At 43.5% G+C, this 22,732-nt stretch overlaps 1 protein-coding gene and 1 long non-coding RNA gene across 19 annotated transcripts in view; one reads left to right on the top strand and one right to left on the bottom strand.

Annotated features, from left to right (window-relative positions):
- LOC123374008 overlaps window positions 1–11,705 on the bottom strand; it is a 141,170-nt gene extending 129,465 nt beyond the window's left edge. For 11 of the 12 annotated variants that reach the window (XR_006580969.1, XR_006580961.1, XR_006580968.1 and 8 more), the window contains exon 1: window positions 11,372–11,705. This is a non-coding gene — a long non-coding RNA (uncharacterized LOC123374008). Of the gene's footprint in view, window positions 1–7,862; window positions 7,973–11,371 lie in introns of all 12 variants that reach the window. The other variant, XR_006580966.1, reaches the window with a different exon arrangement.
- Window positions 11,706–11,970: 265 nt separating this feature from the next.
- CFAP20DC (CFAP20 domain containing) overlaps window positions 11,971–22,732 on the top strand; it is a 179,921-nt gene continuing 169,159 nt past the window's right edge. Inside the window, exons 1-3 of one of the 7 annotated variants that reach the window (XM_045024973.1) lie at window positions 11,971–12,213; window positions 12,791–12,799; window positions 21,496–21,587. In XM_045024973.1, the coding sequence (XP_044880908.1) occupies window positions 21,567–21,587 (21 nt within the window). In that variant the 5' untranslated portion in view covers window positions 11,971–12,213; window positions 12,791–12,799; window positions 21,496–21,566. Of the gene's footprint in view, window positions 12,226–12,790; window positions 12,800–12,982; window positions 13,021–21,495; window positions 21,588–22,732 lie in introns of those variants that run through there. The other 6 variants (XM_045024975.1, XM_045024972.1, XM_045024971.1 and 3 more) reach the window with 6 other exon arrangements.

Genomic DNA, 22,732 nt, shown 5'->3' with positions numbered 1-22,732 from the left:
ATGCAGTGATCAGATAGATAAAAGCTCTATGGTAAAGCTATCAATTCTTTTTAAGGCTAAAACCTTCTGAAATATTGAGGGTAAGATGAAAATAGTTTATTTCCAAACTGACAACTCTACTGTACAACTTACAATAGACAATGTACTCAGTGTATCACATAAATTAACCTAAACCGACTTCTAAAGAAATCATGGGAAATTTAACTGCATTATATAAAGTTCAATCATATAGCATTAAAATGGCTCCATTGGATAGACAAAAGCAGCTAATGCTATTTAGAGTTCCTACTGATTATGGGTTTTTTTAGTAATCTAAACAATCATAATTATTTAGTACTCAAGTTGACATCAGTGAAGTAGTTTCAAAACTCTGAGTTAAATGAGGGCTAACAGACACTAAAAGGGATGATACGTCTCCTGATACACTATAAAAGCTGAAATAAAACTATTGATACACCAATATAGTTACGTGGTGTCAGAATAGGACTATAATTACTCTAATAGCATCTTTACAGCTGCAAAGAAAACTCTTAGCTTTAAGGTAACTACAAGAACAAAGCACAGATTGCCCCCATACAATAGTAAAACAAGATAAGCTGCCACTTTTCCTAGATGCTCTCATATGCTGGTATATACATTAATGAAATGCTCTAAAGGGATGAGTTCATTACCACAAATGTTGCATAGAGCTGTTAGATCTTCTTTCAGTTAAGGATAGCAAGTTTATCAGCTATTTCCATACTTTGTTAAGCAACATACTTGTAAACAAAAACCTGTTGCTCTAAACTAAATGAATCACAAGTATAATTGAGTATCAGAGGGGTAGCCGTGTTAGTCTAGATCTGTAAAAGCAGGAAAGAGTCCTGTGGCACCTTATAGACTAACAGACGTTTTGGAGCATGAGCTTAAGTGGGTGAATACCCACTTCGTCGGAGGCATGCATCCAACGAAGTGGGTATTCACCCACAAAAGCTCAAGTATAATTGAGGAACTTAGTATTTATTGCTCAATGCAGTTTCATACATTCAAGAAAACTTCCCCAACAACTGTGGCTAAAGGGTCTACGTTTTCTTGTTAAATACTTGCTGCTCCTGGTTTTCAAGGTTTAAAAGTTTGCTGAATAATTAACTGAGCTGAAATTTGGCAAATATGCCCTCATCCTGAAAACTGATACATGTGGGTGGTCCTCTATAAAGTCTGACAATATGCATTTCTCAATTACGCTTTTTAGGACTGTGCTCCACATTGGAGGATTACAAAGATATTTAGTGCCCAATACCTCCTGGAGTAGAGCATGTTATCTTTCTTTCACTCAACTGCAAGTTGCGGCATGTATTCTTCTCTGCACCTGGACAAGTTTGTTGACCAGTGCGGAGAGGAAACAAGAGACAGGGACCTGCTCCCTCACTAGCCTTTCCTGCTCACTTCCAAGGGGCTAGTTCCACTTTGGGTGCTAAATTCTCATGCTGAGGGGAATACAAGAGTGCTTGGCCAATGCACTGGAGTGCCGGGGGGTGAGGGGAGAGGAAGGGTGGGGCTCCTTGTGCCTCTATCCCTTCTTGAGCAACTCCCTTGACCCTAGTTGTTCTCAGAACTCTAAGCAAAAGTGTGATTCCACAGCATGGAATCAGGAAACCTGACTGAAACCAGATCTGCACTAAATTTGCTAGTTTCCCTTGTGGTTTGGGGAAGTGGGAGCATACTGTGGAAAGAGGCCTAGCCACACTCCCTCCACAAATCTGAAGATCTGTATCCCACAGAATCCCTATAGAGGGGTTTCTGTGGGGTTTAGTGAGAACGGGGAAATTCTGTAGACTTAGAGCAGGTCTACACTTAAAATGCCGCATCAGCACAGCTGCACCAATGCAGCTGTAGTGCTTAAGTGTCGGTTTCTAGACCGACAGGAGAGCTTCTCCTGTTGGCGTAGTTAATCCACCTCCCTGAGAGGTGGTAGTTTTGTCAATGGGAGAAGCTCGCCCATCAACATAGAGCTGCCTAGAAACGGGGTTAGGTCAGTCTAACTGTGTTGCTTATGAGCATGGATTTTTCACACCAGTGACCTAGTTATACAGATATAGGTCTGCAGTGGATTCCCCCCCGCCCCTTTCCATGCCTCCTCAACTAAATCTTGATTTCAGCTCCCCTCTGCTTAAAGGGGAAAATGGGGCCCTTAGAAAGAAAAGTATCATTATCTTAAAATAATAGGGAAGGACAATATATCCATTTCCAGCAACTGGAAAATGTTTCTGGTCTGAAAGCTCAGGGAGAGCCGATAAGGAAAAATGCAGCAATGAGTTCCACCATTTTATTTATTTACAGTATTTTTAATGAGAGCATGTTACAAATAAAAATAAGACAAAATTAAATTTGTTGCTATTTATCTGTGATGGCTGCAGTACTAAAATATGTGCAATTCTACTCTAAACTACAAAATCAGGACTTTTATCTGACATAACATTTACATACTCCATGTGACTAAGTCTCTGGCCATTACTTTTTTACTGCCATTTGTCTCCTAGAGATGTCACTTTTTTCCACAATTCAAAGCTCTTTGTCCTAGAATTCTTTTAATCAAATCCAGAGTCATATTACAGGGATGCCTATTATAAAGATCGCAGACAATCTTAATTATGGCATTTCCTAACTTTTGAGTATTTGACTTTGCATCCTTAATAACGTTAAGATAGCTTTGTGTGTGTAATATAGCTTACCTGTACATAGCATAACTGAGGATTAGTTTTGGATACTAGGATACACACCAGTCAAGGAGATCAACTGAGATATTAATCTCAGAGATTTTTTGGAAGCATGTTGCCTGCCTGGAGCCAGCACCCGAGACATTATGGAAAGGTTGCTGAGATTCATGGGTCCTTTTGACTACTGCCCCATGCTGCTCATCTAAGCAGACACTAATGATACTGCCAGGTCTGACCCTAAGCAGATTGCCTGAGGTTACAGGGCTCCGGGAGCAAAGATGAAGGGGTTAGGGATGCAGGTATTCTTACCCTTCCTCCTAGTTGAAGATAAGGGCCCAGGAGGGATACACACATCCTGGAGATGAATGCATGGCTACACAGATGATGTCAACAGGAGGCTGTTGACTTCCTTGATCATTGGATGCTTTTCTGGGAAGGACTATTGGGAAGAGATGGGATCAATCTGACCAAGAACAGGAAGAGCATCTTTGCACACAGACCTGGCAATCTAGATTAGGTTCAAAGGTGGCAGATGACAAAAGCCCACTAGTAGGTATAAAAAAAGGTGACCTTAACTGAGGGCTACATGGGGGGGGGGAAGAAGGGGGAGTTGGAAAATTACAAGAGGGCCACAGGAACAACAAGAGGGACAAGACTGGGAGAATCTGGAATCTGCTCAGCATCTTAGATGTCTTTACACAAATGCAAGGAGTATAGGAAATATTTCCAGTTCTTCTTGTTTATTAGTACATAAGCTAAATTATGATTTAATTGGCATCACAGAGACTTGGCAGGATAAATCTGATGACTGGAACACTAGTATGAGGATACAGCTTGTTCAGGAAGGACAGGCAGAGACAAAAGGGGGGAAGTTTTGCATTATACATCAAGAATATATATACACTTGTTCTGAGGTCCAGAAGAAGGTGAGAGACAGATCAGATTAAAGTGTCTAGGCGAAGATTAAAAAAAAAAGGGGAGGGGGGGAAATTAGGGCAATGTCATGTTAAGGCTCTGCTACAGACCACCAAATCAGATCGAGGAGGCATTTCTAAAACAGAAAAATCCAAAACACAAGACCTGGTAGTAATTGGGGACTTTTACTGTCGTTAATTAGTACTTGGTAAAGTAATAAGACAAAACACAGCATGTCCAATAAGTGCTTGAAATGTACTGGGGACAACTTTGTGTTTCAGAAGGTGGAGGAAGTAACCAGAGGCACAGCCATTTTAATTTTGATTCTGCTTTGCAGGAAAATTGGTAGTGAATCTAAAGGTGGAAGGCAATTTGCATGAAAGTGATCATGAAAGGACAGATTCCATGATTCTAAGGAATGGAAGGAGAGCAGCAATGGACTTCAAAAAAGTAGACTTTAAAACACTCTGAGAACTGGCAGGTGTGGTCCTGTGGGAAGAAAATCTACGGGAAAAGGGAGTTCAGGAGAGTTAGCAGTTTCTCCAAGGGACAATATTAAAGGAGCAATAGCAAACTATCCCAATGCAAAGGAAATAAAGGAATAATAAGAGGCCAATATGGCTGCTTCAGGAGCTCTTTAATGACCTGGGGGAAAAAAAAAATCAAGGAATCCTACAAAAAGTGGAAACATGAACAAATTGCTATGGTTGAGTACAAAAGAACAGAATACACATGTAGGGTATAGTGGGGTGGTCACCAGCTCCTGCCTGGAAGGACTTAAAACAGCCCAGGAGAGGGCTGTTGCTGAAGTAAGCAGTTCCCAGGCTGAGTGGGGAAGTAGGTTCAGCTGTGGCCACACCTCAGTCAGGGCTCAGCTCGCCCTTATAAGAGGGCAGTGGGCCAGAAACACAGACACTCTTGCTTTAGCCTTTGGAGAGGGAGGGACCAGGCTGCCTGGGGGAGCTGAGGAAGGTACTGAAGGTGGAGCAGTGCTGGGGCACTCCAGCCTAGCAGAGCCTCAGGCTGCAGGTCGAAGGAAGGGCCCACTAGAGGGTACTAGGGCTGCAGAGGGGCAGCTCTGCTATAGGTAGAGGCAGCAGGTCCAAACCCAGCCTTGCCTGTGATGAGTGGCTTATACTGAAGTCAAGAAAGTCAAACAGTATTTATCTTTAAAAAGGGGAACAAAGAGGACCCAGAGAATTATAGACCAGTCAGCCTAATTTTGATACCTGGAAAGATACTGGAACAAAATTATTAATCAATTTGAAAGCACCTATAGGATAAAAAGGTGATTACAAATTCATATTAGCTATTATTTAAGAACAAATCATAGCAAACCAACCTAATTTCCTTTTTTGGCAGGGTTACTGGCCCACTGGATAGGACCACTATAGATGTGATATTTCTTTTTTTAGAAAGGATTTGGCACAGTTCCACAAGACACTTTCATAAGCACATTAGGGAAATGTGGTCTAGATGAAATTACTCTGAGTAGTCCTTTAACCACTTTTGCACCCACCTTATAGTAATCATCGATGGTTCACTATCAAACTGTGTGTGTGGTGGGGGGAGTTCCACAGAGGTCAGTCTTGTATCCAGTACTAGTCAATATTAATGACTTGGATAATGGGGTGGAGAGTATGCTTATAAAATCTGTGGGTCACACCAAGCTGGGAGGGTTGCAAGCACTTTGGAAGGCGGGATTCAAATCCAAAATAACCATGACAAATTGGAGAATTGGTCTGAAAACAACATGATTAAAGTCAATGGAGACAAATGCAAAGTACTACACTAAGGAAGAAAAAGTCAAATGCACAATGGAAAATGGGGAATAACTAACAAGGCATTAATGTTGCGAAAAGGATGTGAAGGTTATAGCAGATCAAACTGAATGAGAGTCAACAATGTAATGCAGTTGTAAAAAAGATTAATATCATTCTGGGGTGTATTAAGTGTCATACGCAAGACACAGGAGGTAACTGTCCCACTCTACTTGGCATTGGTGAGGCCTTAGATCAGTGGTCTCCAACCTTTTCATGCACAAGATGACATTGAATTTATCAACCCATGATCTACCCTGCCCCTTCCCCAAGGCCTTGCCCCACTCATTCCATTCCCCCCTCATTTTCACCAGGCTGGGGCAACAGTGCAGGAGGGCATGTAGGCTCTGGGCTGGGACCAAAAGGTTTGGAGTGTGGGGCAGGGAATTGGGATGCAGGAGTAAAGGGTGCAAGCTCTGGGAGGGAGGTTGGATCACATGGTCACACTGCACCTAATCTCATAGAATTCACTGGACATTTCATGAATTTTACATTTTATTAGTGTCATTTGTAGTTTATAGATCCAAAATCCTTCAGGGATGGTCACAAATCAGTGTAACATTCTTAACTGTGGGGTGTGCAATGGCTGAGGCAGGTAATTGAGGAGCGGGTGAGGGGTGTGGGAGGGAGTTTGGGGCAGGAGGGGGCTCTGGGCAGGGGAAGGGGTGCGAGGTGTAGGCTGAGGGTGGGAAATGTTTATCACAGGCAGCTCTTGTCCAGTGGCGTAGCAGGGCTCAAGCAGGCTGCCTGCCTGCCCTGGCCTCATGCTGTTCCCAGAAGCAGCTGGCTGCTGGCACGTCTCTGCGGCCCCTGAGCAGGGAGGAGGGCAATGGGTCTCCATGCGCTGCCTGCATACAGTGGTGGGGGCAGGGCATGGAGCTGCCTCTCCCCACCCCACCCAGGGGCTGCAGAGATGTGCCAGCAGCCAGTCGCTTCTGGACGCAGCGTGGGGCCACAGCAGACTGCCTGAGTCCTGCTGTGCCCCCAGACTTTTAGCAGCCTGGAAATCATGCTTGACTGGCAGAGGCTCCAGGATCAACCAGTCGATCTCGATTGATGGGTTGGCGACCACTGCCTCAGATAAAATATTATGTCCAACTCTGGGACCACACTAAGAAAAATTAGGACAAATTGGAGAGAGCCCAGGGGAGAGCAACAAAAATGATAAAAAAATAGAAAACCACACCTATGAAGAAAGGTTAAAAAAGACTGGGCATGTTTAGTTTTGAGAAGACTAAGGGAGAACCTGGTAAGTCTTCAAATATGTTAAGGGCTCTTAAAAAGAAGACAGCGATCAATTGTGCTCCATGCCTACTGAAGGTAGGTCAAGTAGTAATAGGCTTAATCTGCAGCAAGGGAGATTTAGGTTAGATATTAGGAAAACTAGGATAGTTCTGCACTGGAAAAATGTTTCCAAGGCGGGTTGTGGAATCCCATCACTGGAGGTTTGGGCAAACACCTATCAGGGATGGTCTAGGCTAGGTATAGTTGGTCCTGCCTCAGCACAGGGAGCTGGACTAAATGACCTCTTGTGGTTTAGCCCTACATGTCTATGATTTTATTATGTGATAAGAAGAGACATGATATTACTTGATTTTGTAAAAATAATTAATATCCAAAAAGAATAACTCAATCCATTCACAGATGGTATTTCTTTTTACTTACTACTTCAAAGAAAGTTTGAAGTTTCCACTATAACTCATAATCCCTCTCTCCCTTCTGCTCTAGCCAGTGACTCAGTAAATCTGGAATGATAGCACAGAGCTTTGGGACCTCCTGTAGGGTGACAAGATGCTTTCTTACTTTGTCATTAGGATTACTATTTATTAGTTATAGTACAATATAAGTATACGTGGCATTGTACAGGAGATAAACTGCAACAGTCAGATAAGGGAATCCGAAACTGGAAGGGATGAGAGTCTGAAAAGGCACAGGCCGGGCCAATTCAAAACAATGCAGTACAAAACAAGCTGACAAATTGTCATTACAGCTGAAATGGAGCTTTACACAGCAGGGGAGGCCACTTGGCATACATTAACTGGCAGGCTGCCCCAAGCCTGACTGATGCTCTCAAATAAGTCTGAGTCAGGAATGGGTGAAGAAAATTACAGTAATATTCCCATGGATACTGAGCCACAATATATCAGTGGGGGCCTTTAAAGAAGCCAGTTTTTAATATCACACATCAAATATTCTGCAGTACACTGAATCTAAATTAAGTCAATTCAGTTCCTAACATAATGCTGCTAACATTTGTATTTTAATTCAAAAGACAGGAGAACTAACCCCATATTGTGCTTGGGGTCTTTCCATCAGGAAGAGGAGTCCATATGTTGGGGTTTCCTATTACAGATGTCTCCTGACTTACACAATCGTTCTGGTCCAGAAAGGCTTGTGTAACTCAAATTTTGCAAAAGTCGGAAATGTATACCTGTATGTTACACAAATTTCTGCAACTGAAAAATCCTGTTTCTGGCTTATGGAACTTTTTCCGTAAGTGAGAATCTGCATAAGTCAGGTCTTGCGTAACCCAGGGAGCATCTGTATATATTAAGGTAAAAACGTGTGTTCAGTGAAACAGGTTGTGAAGTGAATTGGGTTAAGTTTTACTAGGAGTGAACTAGAAGGTAAGACAAACAAATTTGCATTTTTCTTAAAAAAATTATTCTTCAAGCACTTACCAAAAGCTAAACACATCTTTTTAGGAGTTCTAGTCAATGTATACTGGCATAATTTCTAATCCTGATGTTTATACATCATTATCATGAAGAATTAGTAACCATGCAATATTTAAAGAACTCAAATATAGCAGTAAAGTGAGCAGTTAAAGAAGAAAAGAGTGGTTTAAATCAGGTGAAAATGGCTATTGAACTAATAAGACAAATTCTATAGAAGTTGTTATAAACATATTGCTACCAATCACACCTCAGAAGAATGACAGGCTACTTAGTCTACACTGGGGCTAAGTTTTATGATGATTTTACAGTGATGAGCTGTAATTTTTGAGTCACAAGGTGCCTAGAGCAAAGGTTAGGTGCCTTTTTGGTACAAGCTGGTAGAAATCTAAATAAATACATAATTTGATTTTCCCTCTCCCAGTCTGTTTAATTATCACTCATTGCTGTTGGCAGAAGGCCTACTGGTCAGTTTTGTCCTAACATAAGAACATAAGAAAGGCCGTACTGGGTCAGACCAAAGGTCCATCTAGCCCAGTATCTGTCTACCGACAGTGGCCAATGCCAGGTGCCCCTGAGGGAGTGAACCTAACAGGCAATGATCAAGTGATCTCTCTCCTACCATCCATCTCCATCCTCTGACGAACAGAGGCTAGGGACACCATTCTTACCCATCCTGGCTAATAGCCATTTATGGACTTAGCCACCATGAATTTATCCAGTCCCCTTTTAAACATTGTTATAGTCCTAGCCTTCACAACCTCCTCAGGTAAGGAGTTCCACAAGTTGACTGTGCGCTGCGTGAAGAAGAACTTCCTTTTATTTGTTTTAAACCTGCTGCCTATTAATTTCATTTGGTGACCCCTAGTTCTTGTATTATGGGAATAAGTAAATAACTTTTCCTTATCCACTTTCTCAACATCACTCATGATTTTATATACCTCTATCATGTCCCCCCTTAGTCTTCTCTTTTCCAAACTGAAGAGTCCTAGCCTCTTTAATCTTTCCTCATATGGGACCCTCTCTAAACCCCTAATCATTTTAGTTGCTCTTTTCTGAACCTTTTCTAGTGCTAGAATATCTTTTTTGAGGTGAGGAGACCACATCTGTACACACTATTCGAGATGTGGGCGTACCATGGATTTATATAATGGCAATAATATATTCTCAGTCTTATTCTCTATACCCTTTTTAATGATTCCTAACATCCTGTTTGCTTTTTTGACCGCCTCTGCACACTGCGTGGACATCTTCAGAGAACTGTCCACGATGACTCCAAGATCTTTTTCCTGACTCGTTGTAGCTAAATTAGCCCCCCATCATGTTGTATGTATAGTTGGGGTTATTTTTTCCAATGTGCATTACTTTACATTTATCCACATTAAATTTCATTTGCCATTTTGTTGCCCAATCACTTAGTTTTGTGAGATCTTTTTGAAGTTCTTCACAATCTGCTTTGGTCTTTGGTGTCCTGAGCAGGCACATAGCTGCTTCCCCACCTCACAGCTGCTTGCTCCACTTATCTGATTAACCTCAGGCTTTTCTGCCTGAGGATCAGCTTTTTGTGGAATTTTTTAGGACTTCAGACCCTGCCTTCCTGTCACATAAGCTTCAGACTCTTTTGACAGCATTATGTGAAATGAATTTTAACATCACTTTAGCTTAAACTACAGAGTTCCATTACCATCTGTTATCTCCCCAAATCAGCCTAACAGTTCTTTCACCCTTCTTTTGCAGCTAACATCTTCTCTCTTTAGTCCTAGCTCTGTAAACTATTTTTGTTGTTTAATAAACTATCAATTTTTCCATTAAGGTTGTCCTTAACTTCTCAAAATATTAGAATTAGAGAAGGGAAACAAATGATTAAGGGTGTGGAACAGCTTCCATAGGAGGAGAGATTAAAGAGACTGGGACTTTTCAGATTGGAAAAAAGATGATTGTGAGGACATATGATAGAAGTCTGTAAAAATCATTAATGGTATGGAGAAAAAGTGTTATTTACCCCTTCATACAACATAAGAACCAGGAGTCCCCCCAGTTAAATTAATAGGCAGCAGGTTTAAAACAAACAAAAAGGAAGTACTTCTTCACACAATGCACAGTCACCCTGTTGAACTCACTGCCAGGAGATGTTATGAAGACCAGGTTCAAAAAATAATTAGGTAAGTTCATGCAGGATAGGTCCATCGATGGCTATTAGCCAAGGTTGTCAGGGATGCAACCTCATGCTCTGAGTAGCCCTAGCCACTGATTGACAGAAACTGGGAATGAATGACATGTGATGCCTCACTAGATGATTGGCTAGAGGGACTTTTGGTTGGACCCAGTATGGCTGTTCTTATGCTCTTAAGCACCCAACAAACTCTGATCAATACAATCTATTATGTGATAATACAGTACAGGATACGATCCCTTCTAAAATCCCAAGGTAACATGAGACAGCCATATAGGTTTCATAACTGATTTAGCTCTTTCCCCTCTCCCTACCCAGGCTATGCTATAATTGTACCCTACTAGGAAGCTGTGGAAGTTTAAGGATTAAAATTTAATCATCAACCAGGGATGGGTTACTGAATTATGAATAATACTTCTCTCAGTAAGAATGATCCTGTATAGCTAAGAAAAAGCATTCAAATTATAACCAGCAAAGAATCCTGTGGCACGTTATAGACTAACAGACGTTTTGCAGCATGAGCTTTCACTGCTTGCATCCGAAGAAGTGGGTATTCACCCACGAAAGCTCATGCTGCAAAACGTCTGTTAGGCCTGGTCTACACTAAGAATGGGGGTCGAACTAGGGTACGCAAATTCAGCTACGTGAATAGCGTAGCTGAATTCGAACTACCCTAGTTCGAACTACGTACCCGTCCAGACGCCGCGGAACCGAACTCCGCGGCTCCAAGGTCGACTCTGCTAACTCCAGCTGCCGAGGTGGAGTAGTACCGGAGTTCGAACTAGCGCTTCCGGAGTTCGAACTATCGCGTCTAGATCAGACGCGATAGTTCGAACTCCGGAAAGTCGAACTCACCGCGTCGACCCGCGCGGTAAGTGTAGACTAGCCCTTAGTCTATAAGGTGCCACAGGATTCTTTGCTGCTTCTACAGAACCAGACTAACACGGCTACCCCTCTGATACTTGACATTCAAATTATATTTCTATGAAAAGGCAATAAACCTTCAGGAATAAGCTGAGCTATCAGATGAACTGCCACTACAAGAACATTGGACCAAAACCTGAGTCTAAAAATCTGAACCAAGTTTGTTACCCACGATCTTGTCCCTCCTGGTTCAAATGTTTTTGAAGTGATCAGAAAACCGGGACATAGCTTTGAGTTTGCCGGTGATGTCACGGTAAAGGGGCCTCTCTTCTCCAGGCGTCTCTCCTTGGAGAGAAACCACCAGGCACCTCTTCGTCCCTTCTAGCGCCTTGGAAACCAGCGACCTGATAGTCCCTCTCCGGCGGGCCACAGCAACTGTGCGCCACAACACAACCCAACCCTCCCGGCCCGGCCCCAGGCAGCGCTAGGGACGGGCAGCCTGGTCTCCTCAGGCTGCCCCGACGGCCACCCGGCTCAAGAGGGGGAGAGGCCGGCAGCCCGGTGAGTCCCGCCCCAGGCGCTCCCCCGCCCCCGCAGCCAGCCCGCTCCTGAGGAGCCCCCGGCTCGGGGAGGACTGGCGGGAGCCACGTCACTCTGTGCTGCGCCCTCCCGCGGGGCTCCCCTCCTGCCCCGTCCCCTCAGCGGCACGCAGCGAGCGCGGGCTCGCGCTCCTCCCGCCCTTAGCCCGGGCCGGGGAGCGGGGCGCACAGCCCCCCTCGGAGCGGGCTGGGGGCGCGCCTAGAGGGAGAAGCAGGAGTCCCCGTTCTTCTCGCGGGTCCGGACGATGCTGGGGCCTATCGATAACTCGGCGATCGCCCCCTCAGTCACACATCCCCGCACGTCGCCTTTTTAAACGGGCGGGGGGGAGGGGCACGAGCGGCATCAAGCTCCGCCCACCCCCGTTGCCGCGCGGAGACCGGGCGTCTGTAAGGCGCAGGCGCAGCGCGTAACCTCTGCTGTGGCCGCAGGTTGCACCGTGAGTGACGTGATTCCCCCAGGTGAGAGGCGAGCCCCTCCCCCAGGTGAGACCCCCCCCGCAGGTGCGGTGTATGGTGCCGCCCCCCCTCCCCCAGGTGAGAACCCCCCGCAGGTGCGGTGTATGGCGCCCCCCCACTTCCCCCAGGTGAGACCCCCCCCGCAGGTGCGGTGTATGGCGCCCCCCCACTCCCGCAGGTGAGAACCCCCCGCAGGTGCGGTGTATGGTGCCGCCCCCCCTCCCCCAGGTGAGAACCCCCCACAGGTGTGGTGTATGGTTCTGCCCCCCCTCCCCCAGGTGAGACCCCCCCCGCAGGTGCGGTGTATGGCGCCCCCCCACTCCCGCAGGTGAGACCCCCCCCGCAGGTGCAGTGTATGCCGCCCCCCCACTTCCCCCAGGTGAGACCCCCCCCGCAGGTGCGGTGTATGGCGCCCCCCCACTCCCGCAGGTGAGACCCCCCCCGCTGGTGGGGTGTTTGGCGCCCCCCCACTCCCGCAGGGTTGAACCCCCCGCAGGTGCGGTGTCTTGCGCCCCCCCCACTCCCCCCGGGTGAGAACCCCCCGCAGGTGCGGTGTATGGCGCCCCCCCCACTTCCCCCAGGTGAGAACCCCCCCCCGTAGGTGCAGAGCTGCCCCCCACACACACTCCCCCAGGTGAGAACCCCCCACCTCATCACACACTCCCTCTGGGGAGATATTCTTCCCAGCTTCTCTCTCTCTCACTCCTCCATGTGAGACCCCCCCATCCCTTCATATGCTCCCCAGGTGAGATGCTTCCTCTCCCAGATACAGTGCCCCAGGTGAGATGCTCACGCACTCCCCAAGGTGAAACTCCCCTGCAGGTGAGATCTTGCTTGGTGCTGGCCTCCCTGCCCCCCCAATGGTTCCCACAGGTGATCCCTCCCAGCCCCCCTATATTTCCCCACATGAGCAGTGTTGGTGGTGGGGATATTAACCCCCTCTGGGGTCAGGCCAGGCAGTGGTGAGACAGGTAGTTCAGCTGTTCTTCAGTATTGACATGGAAATGTATGTGCTCTGCCATTGCAAGGGAGTATTTTATAGGATGGCAGCCTGTTGCAATTAAGTATAATGGCAGTGCCTTAAAATGTCATTGCTGTGTATCAAAACATCATTCTGTTGAAATGTGTGGTGATGTGGTCTAAAATGCCTACTCCTTTATGAGGAGGGGGGCATAAATATAAAATATAGCTATCTAGTAAGTGTTAGTGAATAACACATACACATTAAAATATGGGAAAACACACCAAAGAACTGTTGCTGAAATGCATAAATACAGTATGTACATGAGATAAACTTGAGCCATAATATTTGGATGAGGATCCAAAACTGTCTCCCCAGATTGGTGTTCAGCTCTGGATTTTGGCTTGGGTTCCTCCCTAATTCAGTATTGCATTGTACAATGCTGAAAACAGATAAGGAGTGGTGTGTGGATGTTGTCAGTTTCTAGCTCCATGCTTATGGAATGCAGGATTTATATGATTCCAGAAATCATATCAATGATGAGAGTGACAACTCAACCTAGTGTATCCTATTGCTTGTGCCAGGATTGTTCTCTGCAGTCTAGTCTTTGGTGCTTTATCCTAGTGTTAATGGTGAGTCCAGGTTTAGTAGGAATCTTCAGTGCTATAAATGTAATCGGTGAAACTTACTGTAGATTTATACAGTATGGATGACATGTTCATTAAAATGTTTCATTTGCTGAAAAGTGCAGTAGCACTCATCTGAAAGCTTGAGTACTTTGTAGAAAAAGAGACTCATTTATTTACTGGTATTGGTGGTTGAGCTCATATGTCACGTATTGCAAACAATTGTTTGTAGCTTTAACTTAAAAATAAACAGATGTTTCATTGTTGTATCCTGCAGTTTTCTGTAAAGACAATTGTTTTTACTTTGTTTTTATATTGAAACATTGATAGTCTTGGTATGGATAAAAAGGGATAGTAATATACATCTGTTATGTTAATTTGTATTTTGAGAAAATATATAGCAATGTGATGGACCTAGTTTTAAATATTCAGTATGTAGACTTCATTTGTCTAGAAGATGCTAAAACCTTTCATCTATGATTAACTGCTTTCTCTGTTGTGTTCTAGCCTATCATAAATCAGCATTAGCTTTAGGACTGTGATGCTGAGTTATATGTATTAACAATCTTCTACTTAAGTCTTCTTTCCCTGTCAAAAGTACTTGCTACAAATACTGTTTACTAAATTCTAGAACCCCAATCTTCCAAACACATGCACATAACTTTACTCCTGTGAATACCTCTATGGAAGTCAAGGGGACTGCTCATATGAGTCAAGTTACACATGTACATATGTGTTTACAGGTTTGTGGCATAAGCTAATACTAAACAAGTATAGTTTTTTAAATCCTGTTTATCTGTGGAAAAAACAAAATAAAGCTTACCTTTTACTCTACGTGTAAACTTATCCTTCCTCCAGTTATCTTGTCAAGACCCAGTTGTGGAACAAAAGCTTGGAATTACACAAGAAAAATAGTTGAGGAGAGCCAATGAGTAAGGCTACTTTTTAGTCACAGGTATTTTTGGTAAAAGTCATGGACAGGTCATGGGCTTAGACAAGAATTAATGTGCCCATGACCAGTCCTGCCGTGACTAAAACTGGGGTGGGGGTCCTCTAGGAGTGCCGGGGGTGCTGGGGGAGGTGACCCGGGATCCCCACTGGTATGGGGGGAGAGGGTTAACGGGCCTGGCAGGGGCTACTACTGGGCTCTGTGTCCCTGCAGCTCCTAGGCGGCAGAGGCCAGGGCAGGGGCTCCTCTGCTGCTCCCGCCACAAACACCAGCGGCTGCAGCTCCCATTGGCCAGGAACTGCAGCTAATGGGAGCTGCGGGAGTGGGGCCTGCGGGCGCAGGCAGCGCATGGCGCGGAGACACCCCCCCTCTCGCCGCCTAGGAGCTGCAGGGGGGTCTCCCACCCCAGGTAAGTACCACCCGCACCCCCCCAGACCCTTGCTCATAGCCCTGAACTCCCTCCCACACACCCAAACCCCTGTTGCAGAAGTCACGGTGGAATCCGTGACAGACTCGCAGCCTTACCAGTGAGATATGGAATTAATTTCTTGCACATAACCTTAGTTATATGATCTATCACCATTTATGTAGCAAAAGTTCTGATGTAAAAGAGTTAATAGTAGGGGGAACTGGCATCGGTGCTGGATGGATCTATATTTGGGTCTAAAATGGAGGCGATGGATGAAGGTAATGAGGGACCCTAGGGTATATACTATTATGTTGGAGTGAGTGAGTCGGGCCATGACAGCAGAGTTTCAGAGGGCTCCCTGCACTGCCATAGGGCCGGTGAGACCTGCACCCTGCAGTCACAAGGTGCAGGTTGGAGAGTCTGTGGTCCCAGTAGGGCAAAGCAGAGACCCACAGCTAGGGCTGCAAGGAGGAGAATGACAACAACAAGCCCCTGGCTCTGGGGGAGGCTACCCACTGCTCTATGGCTCCTGCACTATCGATTATCCAAATAAAATCCGTGTCTCCGATGCTATTCAGATAAATGGGAGTATGTTGTATTTTGTTTTACACTGTGGAAAGCATTGTGAAGCTAGTGATTTAAAAAAAAAAGTCAGTGTACAGATGAGGAGCACTATAAAATAAGTCCCAATAGGGTTTACATGTATGAAAATGAATACGTTTTACAGTGTGACGTAATTAGATAGACTATCAGGAATGCAGTTTATCATTGACTTTGATGCTGCAGATTCTGTATCCCAAGCTGGGCAGATGCACTATACTAAAAGTACATGTAGGGCAATAAAATAAGAATTTTGGTCCCTGGCTGAAAAATGAGAGAATACTTCTTTTTTACAGCATCCTATAAAGATATTATATCTATTTATTTGAAAAAATGTTTAAAAACTGGAGGGCTTTAAATTTCAGGGTACTGTAGTTTTTCCAAAAAACAGAACTCTAGTCTATCTGGATTTTAATCATTTTTGTCGGTCTAAAAATTAAGATTTTTTTTGAGAGGTGTGGGGATGAAAGAAGGTGCAAATCTCAATTTTCTTAGAAAGTTCTGCTTAAAGCATATATTATGATAACTCAGACAGTCCCATTAAGTGTTGTGTTTCAGTCCTTGCAATGCATGAATTTCATGCCCAATATAGGACCATAGTATGGAAACCAATCTGGGAAAGTCTTATGTTCCACTAGTGTTTGCAGTGTAGTTGTATCTGTGTTGGTCCCAGGATATTTGAGACTAACAACATTTAGTGCCTCACAGATGTGCCACTTAGTATTATCATAGTAGGTATACTATAAAAAATTGTCATTTATTTAATGTTTATCTCCAATAACTACCAATCCTCATGCAGAAAACAAAATAATTGTGGTCTTTTCTATTAAGTTAATGCAAGCACTCAAAAGATTATAGGTAGGCACTATATAAGAAAAAATGTATTGCAGTGTGTTCTGCTGTATATTTATATTTCATTGACATGTTCACAGCAATAATAAAGCTGTGTGAGATGAGTGAGTTTATGTAGTTTGGCCAGACACAAGTTTGCTTACCCTCTTTTGGGCTTGAGCCAACTTCCACTGAAGTAAGTGAAAAGACTCCTTTTATTAATTAGGACCAGCATAGTTGTTAGGTTTTTTTGGCAGCTCCATGTGACATTATGCAAATTATGTAATGAACTAATTTGCATATCACTAAATTTCAGCTTCAAAAAATTGTGTGGATTTAGTACTGGTGAAAGGCATTAGTTTCATCCCTAGCTAATGAAATCTTCTGTTTCTCTACACAGCAAGCTTCCAATCCACGCTGCCCTTCCACCTTGCCTTAACCCAGATATGGGGGAAAACTTCCTCCAGGTACAACTGGGGTAGCCTCATCTCCATGGCCTCAGCTGAGCCTGCCAATTAGTGGAATGTGCGGTGGTGAGTTTATGATGTAGGAGCTGGAAATGAGACCCACCAAACTCACTTTGTAGAGTAGTCACCAAATAGCCATTAGATAGAAATAACTCTTAAGCCCCACAGAGCACTAGGCTGGATTTAAACTGGTGGCTTGCAGATGAAAGATTCTTTAGTTCATTAAAAATGGGTATTCTGGGGCCCCAGTAAGTGCTGACTTAAAAGAAGTTAAGGAACATCAAATTTCCAAAGACAAGCATCAGAATTAGGGTTATCTGGGCAATCTTAATTCTGCCCCTTGTGTATCTGCATCATGATACAATCTTTAATTACATAAGAACAGCCAGACTGGGTCAGACCAAAGGTCCATCTAGCCCAGTATCCTGTCCTCCAACAGTGGCCAGTGCCAGGTGCCCCAGAGGGAATGAACAGGACAGGGAATCATCAAGTGATCCATCCCCTGTTGCCCATTCCCAGCTTCTGGCAAAAAGAGGCTAGGGACACCTTCCTGCCCATCCTGGCTAATAGCCACTGATTGACCTATCCTCCATGAATTTATCTAGTTGTTGTGGGTTTTTTTGTTTTTTTTTAAAGCTAAATTCATAATAATCACATACTGTATTTTTCTCTGCATGAGTCCTCAGCAGAATTTGAACTAGGACTTTAGATTTATGACACAGACCTCTTCCACTTGAGCTGCTGCTAAAAAATTAACTGGTAGCAGAAGTAGGCTGTTAGCCTCTATGTGGATCAGTCCCTAGAGGGGGAGAAGACACTATCTGTGCATTACACCTCTGTTTGTGAGACAGTAGTGAAGTACTAAGTATAATGATTCCTAGGTTCTGATCATATATCTGGGAGCAAAGTGCGGTCTGCTGGTTACAGCTGTGCTTGCAGAGGGTATAGCCAACCAAGTTGCTAACTAGCTTTGGCATGTTTGTTCTGAAAAGTAGAATGGCAAAGGGGATGAAATTTGGGTCCCTTATATTATAGACCAGAGTTTCGTTCCAAGGTGCATAAGACCATGTTCATCAATAAGGGCGGTGAACAGCAAAAATATTAACAGCACTCTATGAAAGAAATGAGACAAGAACTCCTGGTATTTGGATTTGCAGTCGAGTGCAACTTCCCCCGACACCAATCTTTTTTTTTATTAGGGGCTCTCTGCCTTGCATATCTATGTATGATATTTTCCTGAAATGCTGCAAGGCATGACAGAAGTAGCAAATGACAGTTGGCAGTTTTGGTCTTGATCTTTTGAAACTGGAAGCCTGTGTAAAAGGGCTTTGCTCTGACAAAAACAAAGAAACCACAGCAACAGCAACTCAAACCCTTGGGTGATGGAATCCTCAGCCCCAGACTGACGGCGCATGCACATCTGGGTCACAATAATAAGTACATTATAAATACTTCCTGTAAGAGGACATAACCTGTGCTATCGCCCTTTCACCCACCACCTGCTTTCCATGTGAATTTTGGTTCAGCAGATCAGCACATTGGTCACTGTAAGATTTGCTTCAAAGTACTGTATTCTTGCCTAAGGAATTATTTGTGGAATGCTAAACATTCTTCTGGTTTAAAATCTCTGAATAATAGCAAAGATGAGATCTGAATAGAGGAAAATAAAAATTAGAGCAATAACATTTTCCAGAAATTGTTAATGTACTGCCAGACTGCTTTATTTATAGAACAAAGAAATAGTATACTACTTTCAAACGTGTAAAATGACTAATTCATAGTTGTCAATTGTTACTTAAGAAAGGCACATTAATAACTATATTAAATAATTATACCAGTTACAGTATCTGTTTCAGTTTCTTTTACTGACAAATAACTTGGTTGTAACAAATAGTGTGGTTTACAGTATAATACAAGCTATGCGTCAAAATAGTAGTAGACAGTATTGAATCAATACAATTAAAATATTAATCAGTTTGCAAAATCAGGGCCTTAGAGAGCTAACATGTATGTGAGTAACTTTACCCATGGAACAACTCGTGCATAAGTGTATGAAAGATCAGGGCATACGTTTACTAGTTCACCCAGAGTTATGTACCATTGTATAACATTTAAAGCTTTTAAGTGCTTTTCAGTTCTGAAAGATCAGTATTTTGGCTAAGCTAGTTCTTAAGATAAATTGTACATGTGATTTGGAGAGATACTAACCCTCCCTAATTTTCTGCAATCCTGATTTTTATATGTAATTACCAAATTACTAATCCAGGTTTATTCTACTAATTTTGCAAATGTGTGCACGCATACAGAGTATATAAAAATCTGTGCCACTCGCCACCATTTGTGTCTGACAAACACAGCAAAGAGTGCCACAGCCATGGGGGCATTATTTTCTACCACCTCTATGGCACATGCACAGACTGCAATGAGGGTCTGACAGGAGGTAAGCTACAGCAATTTTGAATGGGTTGGAGTGCGGCTGGATTCACCTCCAAGCCACAGGCTGCACGTTGCATTGTGTCCCGTGTGGACCCTCCTGGCATGCTCTAAGTACCTAGAGTATGTTAACATAGTCCATCAGTGTCCACACAGCCCGTAGCTTGCTGCCTGTCAGATCTTCATTGCACATTCTGGGGGAGAGGGGAACATGGAGGGGCAGGAGGAGGCAGTGGTGGAGGAGGAGAAGGAACACAACAAACGAGGAAGAAGAGGAGGAGGATCATCTTGGGAAGGAGATCAGACCTGGGACTGGCCAAAGAAATTAAAGGCCATATTTGGCATAAGAGGGCAGCATTCCTGGGGCCAAGCCTTCCCTTCTCCCTGTTCAGAGGTGGGGGCGGGGGTCACGGATGAAATGAGAGGTGAGGACTAAGGAGCCAAGACCCCCACACCTTGTCCATAGATAGTGAAAAGACTGGAAGGAGGGGGCAGAGAGAGAGAGAGCCTGGTTTCTGTGGGGGCGGGGGAAGGAGAAGGAGAGAGAGGTCCAACTAAGAGCCCTGATTCTTTTCATAATCATGCTTACACATCTCAGACAAGGATGGCCTCTCTGAGTTTGCTGGTAGGCAAGTTATTTTGATCCACTAGCAGAACAGTGTCAGGATCTAAGGAAATATCACCAGGTCCAAGGTCATCTTAATTCTCCATCCCTGAATTTAAGCACAAATGGACATTGCCAAAAGATGTACATTGTAGGCATAATCCTGCAGCAGTGCCCCCTGCGAGTTGGTGAGTACTCTCAACTCCCACAGTGAGGGCACTTGCTGCCTCCTGGGATTGGGTTCTAGATTAGCATTTGGGGCTTAACCCTGCAGGTGCTGAGCATCTTTTGAGAAGTGCAGGATACTCTCAGTTCCCACTGAAGTCAATGGGAGCAGTGGGCACTCAGCACCTATTGGGAGGTGCTTAGGTATTTGTGGAATCAAACCCTTAATTCACCATAGTCCTCATTCTCCCAAGGTGCAATGCATCCTTAGTTCTCATTAGCTTCAGCATGCACCTAGATAGGCACCTCTGCCATATATTTGATTTGATACTTACACTAGCCATCTTGAATGTAGAGTGATGAAATTTTTTAAAAAGTAACTTGTGGAATAAGTCTCTGCCTCACATCTCTGGTTGAAAATGAGGTTTCCGTTATATGTAGTCCATAAATTCCTGTTTTTCTGTATTAAAGGCAAGGCTCTTGTTTAATGGATTTTTAACCTTTTCCTGTGAACACTTGGTAGCAGTGAGAAATAAACAATACATGTTGAAGATGTGTATATATACTCATCAAACTTTTCTGAACATTTAATAAAGATAAGTGGATCCTCCTTTCTTAAAAATAAAGGCTAGGGATAGAGTGGCCATTTTAGCTGGTATATCTGGAAGGTCAGGCTGAATGGTGGTTATGTAAAGAAGCATTGCTCAAGAGACACCAACAGTATAAATAAGTTTTCTAATCTTCATTCCTTTGTGGTAACTTTTTCATGCTGAAGAGTTACAAGTTTGCTGTAATGAACAGTATTTTAGAAATGTGCTAATTGACTTTTAAAACATGGATTTCTACTTGATTATAGGGAAACTTTTTGGTGGAATAATGTCTAACAATAAAATCTCTTTAAAGAGAATCTTTAAAGAGAAACTGCTGAGCTTCAGTTCATCTGCAAATTTGACACCATCAGCTCAGGATTAAACAAAGACTGTGAATGGTTTGCCAACTACAAAACCAGTTTCTCCTCCCTTGGTTTTCACACCTCAACTGCTAGAACAGGGCCTCATCCTCCCTGATTGAACTAACCTCATTATCTCTAGCTTGCTTCTTGCTTGCATATATATACCTGCCCCTGGAAATTTCCACTACTTGCATCTGACGAAGTGGGTATTCACCCATGAAAGCTCATGCTCCAAAACGTCTGTTAGTCTATAAGGTGCCACAGAATTCTTTGCTGCTAATAAAATCTCTGTATTTACAGCAACATCTGTAAGTCTTGAATTACTCACTGGGGTGCTGACATTATTTTCGAACTGTGAAATACCTGCAAGAATGTTCAGAAATGAGTATCAGGTAAAGCAGAAATTGCTATTTTTTTACTTCCTTTTATTTATGTCTTCCAAAGTTGAAATGCACATTGAAACCTTCTGAGGTGTTTAATCAATCTATATTTGCTAAAATTTAGTACCTGTCTGAGATCTTGATCCTTCAGTCCTTCCATATGTGACTAGTTCTATTGACTTCAGGTTACCAATACAGTGGGTTTTGTTTGTTCCCTGTTTCCTCCATCATGAATTCTAAGAATTTTACTGGTGTTTTTCATATAATGCCATTTTGCACTTTCTCTGATTTTAGTAACTGTAGTCAGTGGGGCTAGTCCATTAAAAGCTGATAATTTTTGCAGAGGACACACAAATTGGGGGAATAGTAAATAATGAAGAGACCAGGTCACTGATACAAAGCAGTCTGGATCGCTTGGTAAACTAGGTGCAAGCATAAACTATGTATTGTATTATGACTAAATGTAAATACGTACATCTAGGAACAAAGAGTGTATGCCATACATACAGAATGGGGAACTCTATCATGGGAAGCAGTGACTGAAAACAATTGGGGGTGAGGATCATGGTGCATAATCACATAAACATGAGCTCCCAATGTGACGCTGTGGCCAAAAGAGCTAATGCAGTCTTGGGATGCATCAACATGGGAATCTTGAGTAGGGGGTTGTTTTGCCTCTGTATTTGGCACTGGTGCAATAGCTGCTGGAATACTGTGTCCAGTTCTGGTGTCCACAATTCAAGAATGTTGATAAATTGGTGAGGGTTCAGAGAAGTCATGAGAATGACGAAAGGATTAGAAAACCTGCCTTATAGTGATAGATGGAGCTTCTTAAATCTATTTAATTTAACAAAGAGAAAGTTAAGGGGTAACTTGATTAAAGTCTGTATGTACCTATATGGAGAGCAAATAATTGATAATGGGCTCTTCAGTCTAGCAGAGAAAGGTGTAAAACTATCCAATCGCTGGAAGCTGAAGCTAGACACATTCCGCCTGGAAATAAGATGTACATTTTTAACAATGAGGGTCATTAACCGTTGGAACAATTTCCCAAGGGTCGTGGTAGATTCTCCATTACTGACGGTTTTTAAATCAAGACTGGATGTTTTTCTAAAATATATGCTCTAGGAATTTTGAGGGGGCAGATCTATCACCTA

This window comes from Mauremys mutica, chromosome 7 (genome assembly GCF_020497125.1).
Source record: "Mauremys mutica isolate MM-2020 ecotype Southern chromosome 7, ASM2049712v1, whole genome shotgun sequence".
NCBI lineage: Eukaryota > Metazoa > Chordata > Testudines > Geoemydidae > Mauremys > Mauremys mutica.
This window is presented reverse-complemented; position numbering and strand designations above follow the sequence as displayed.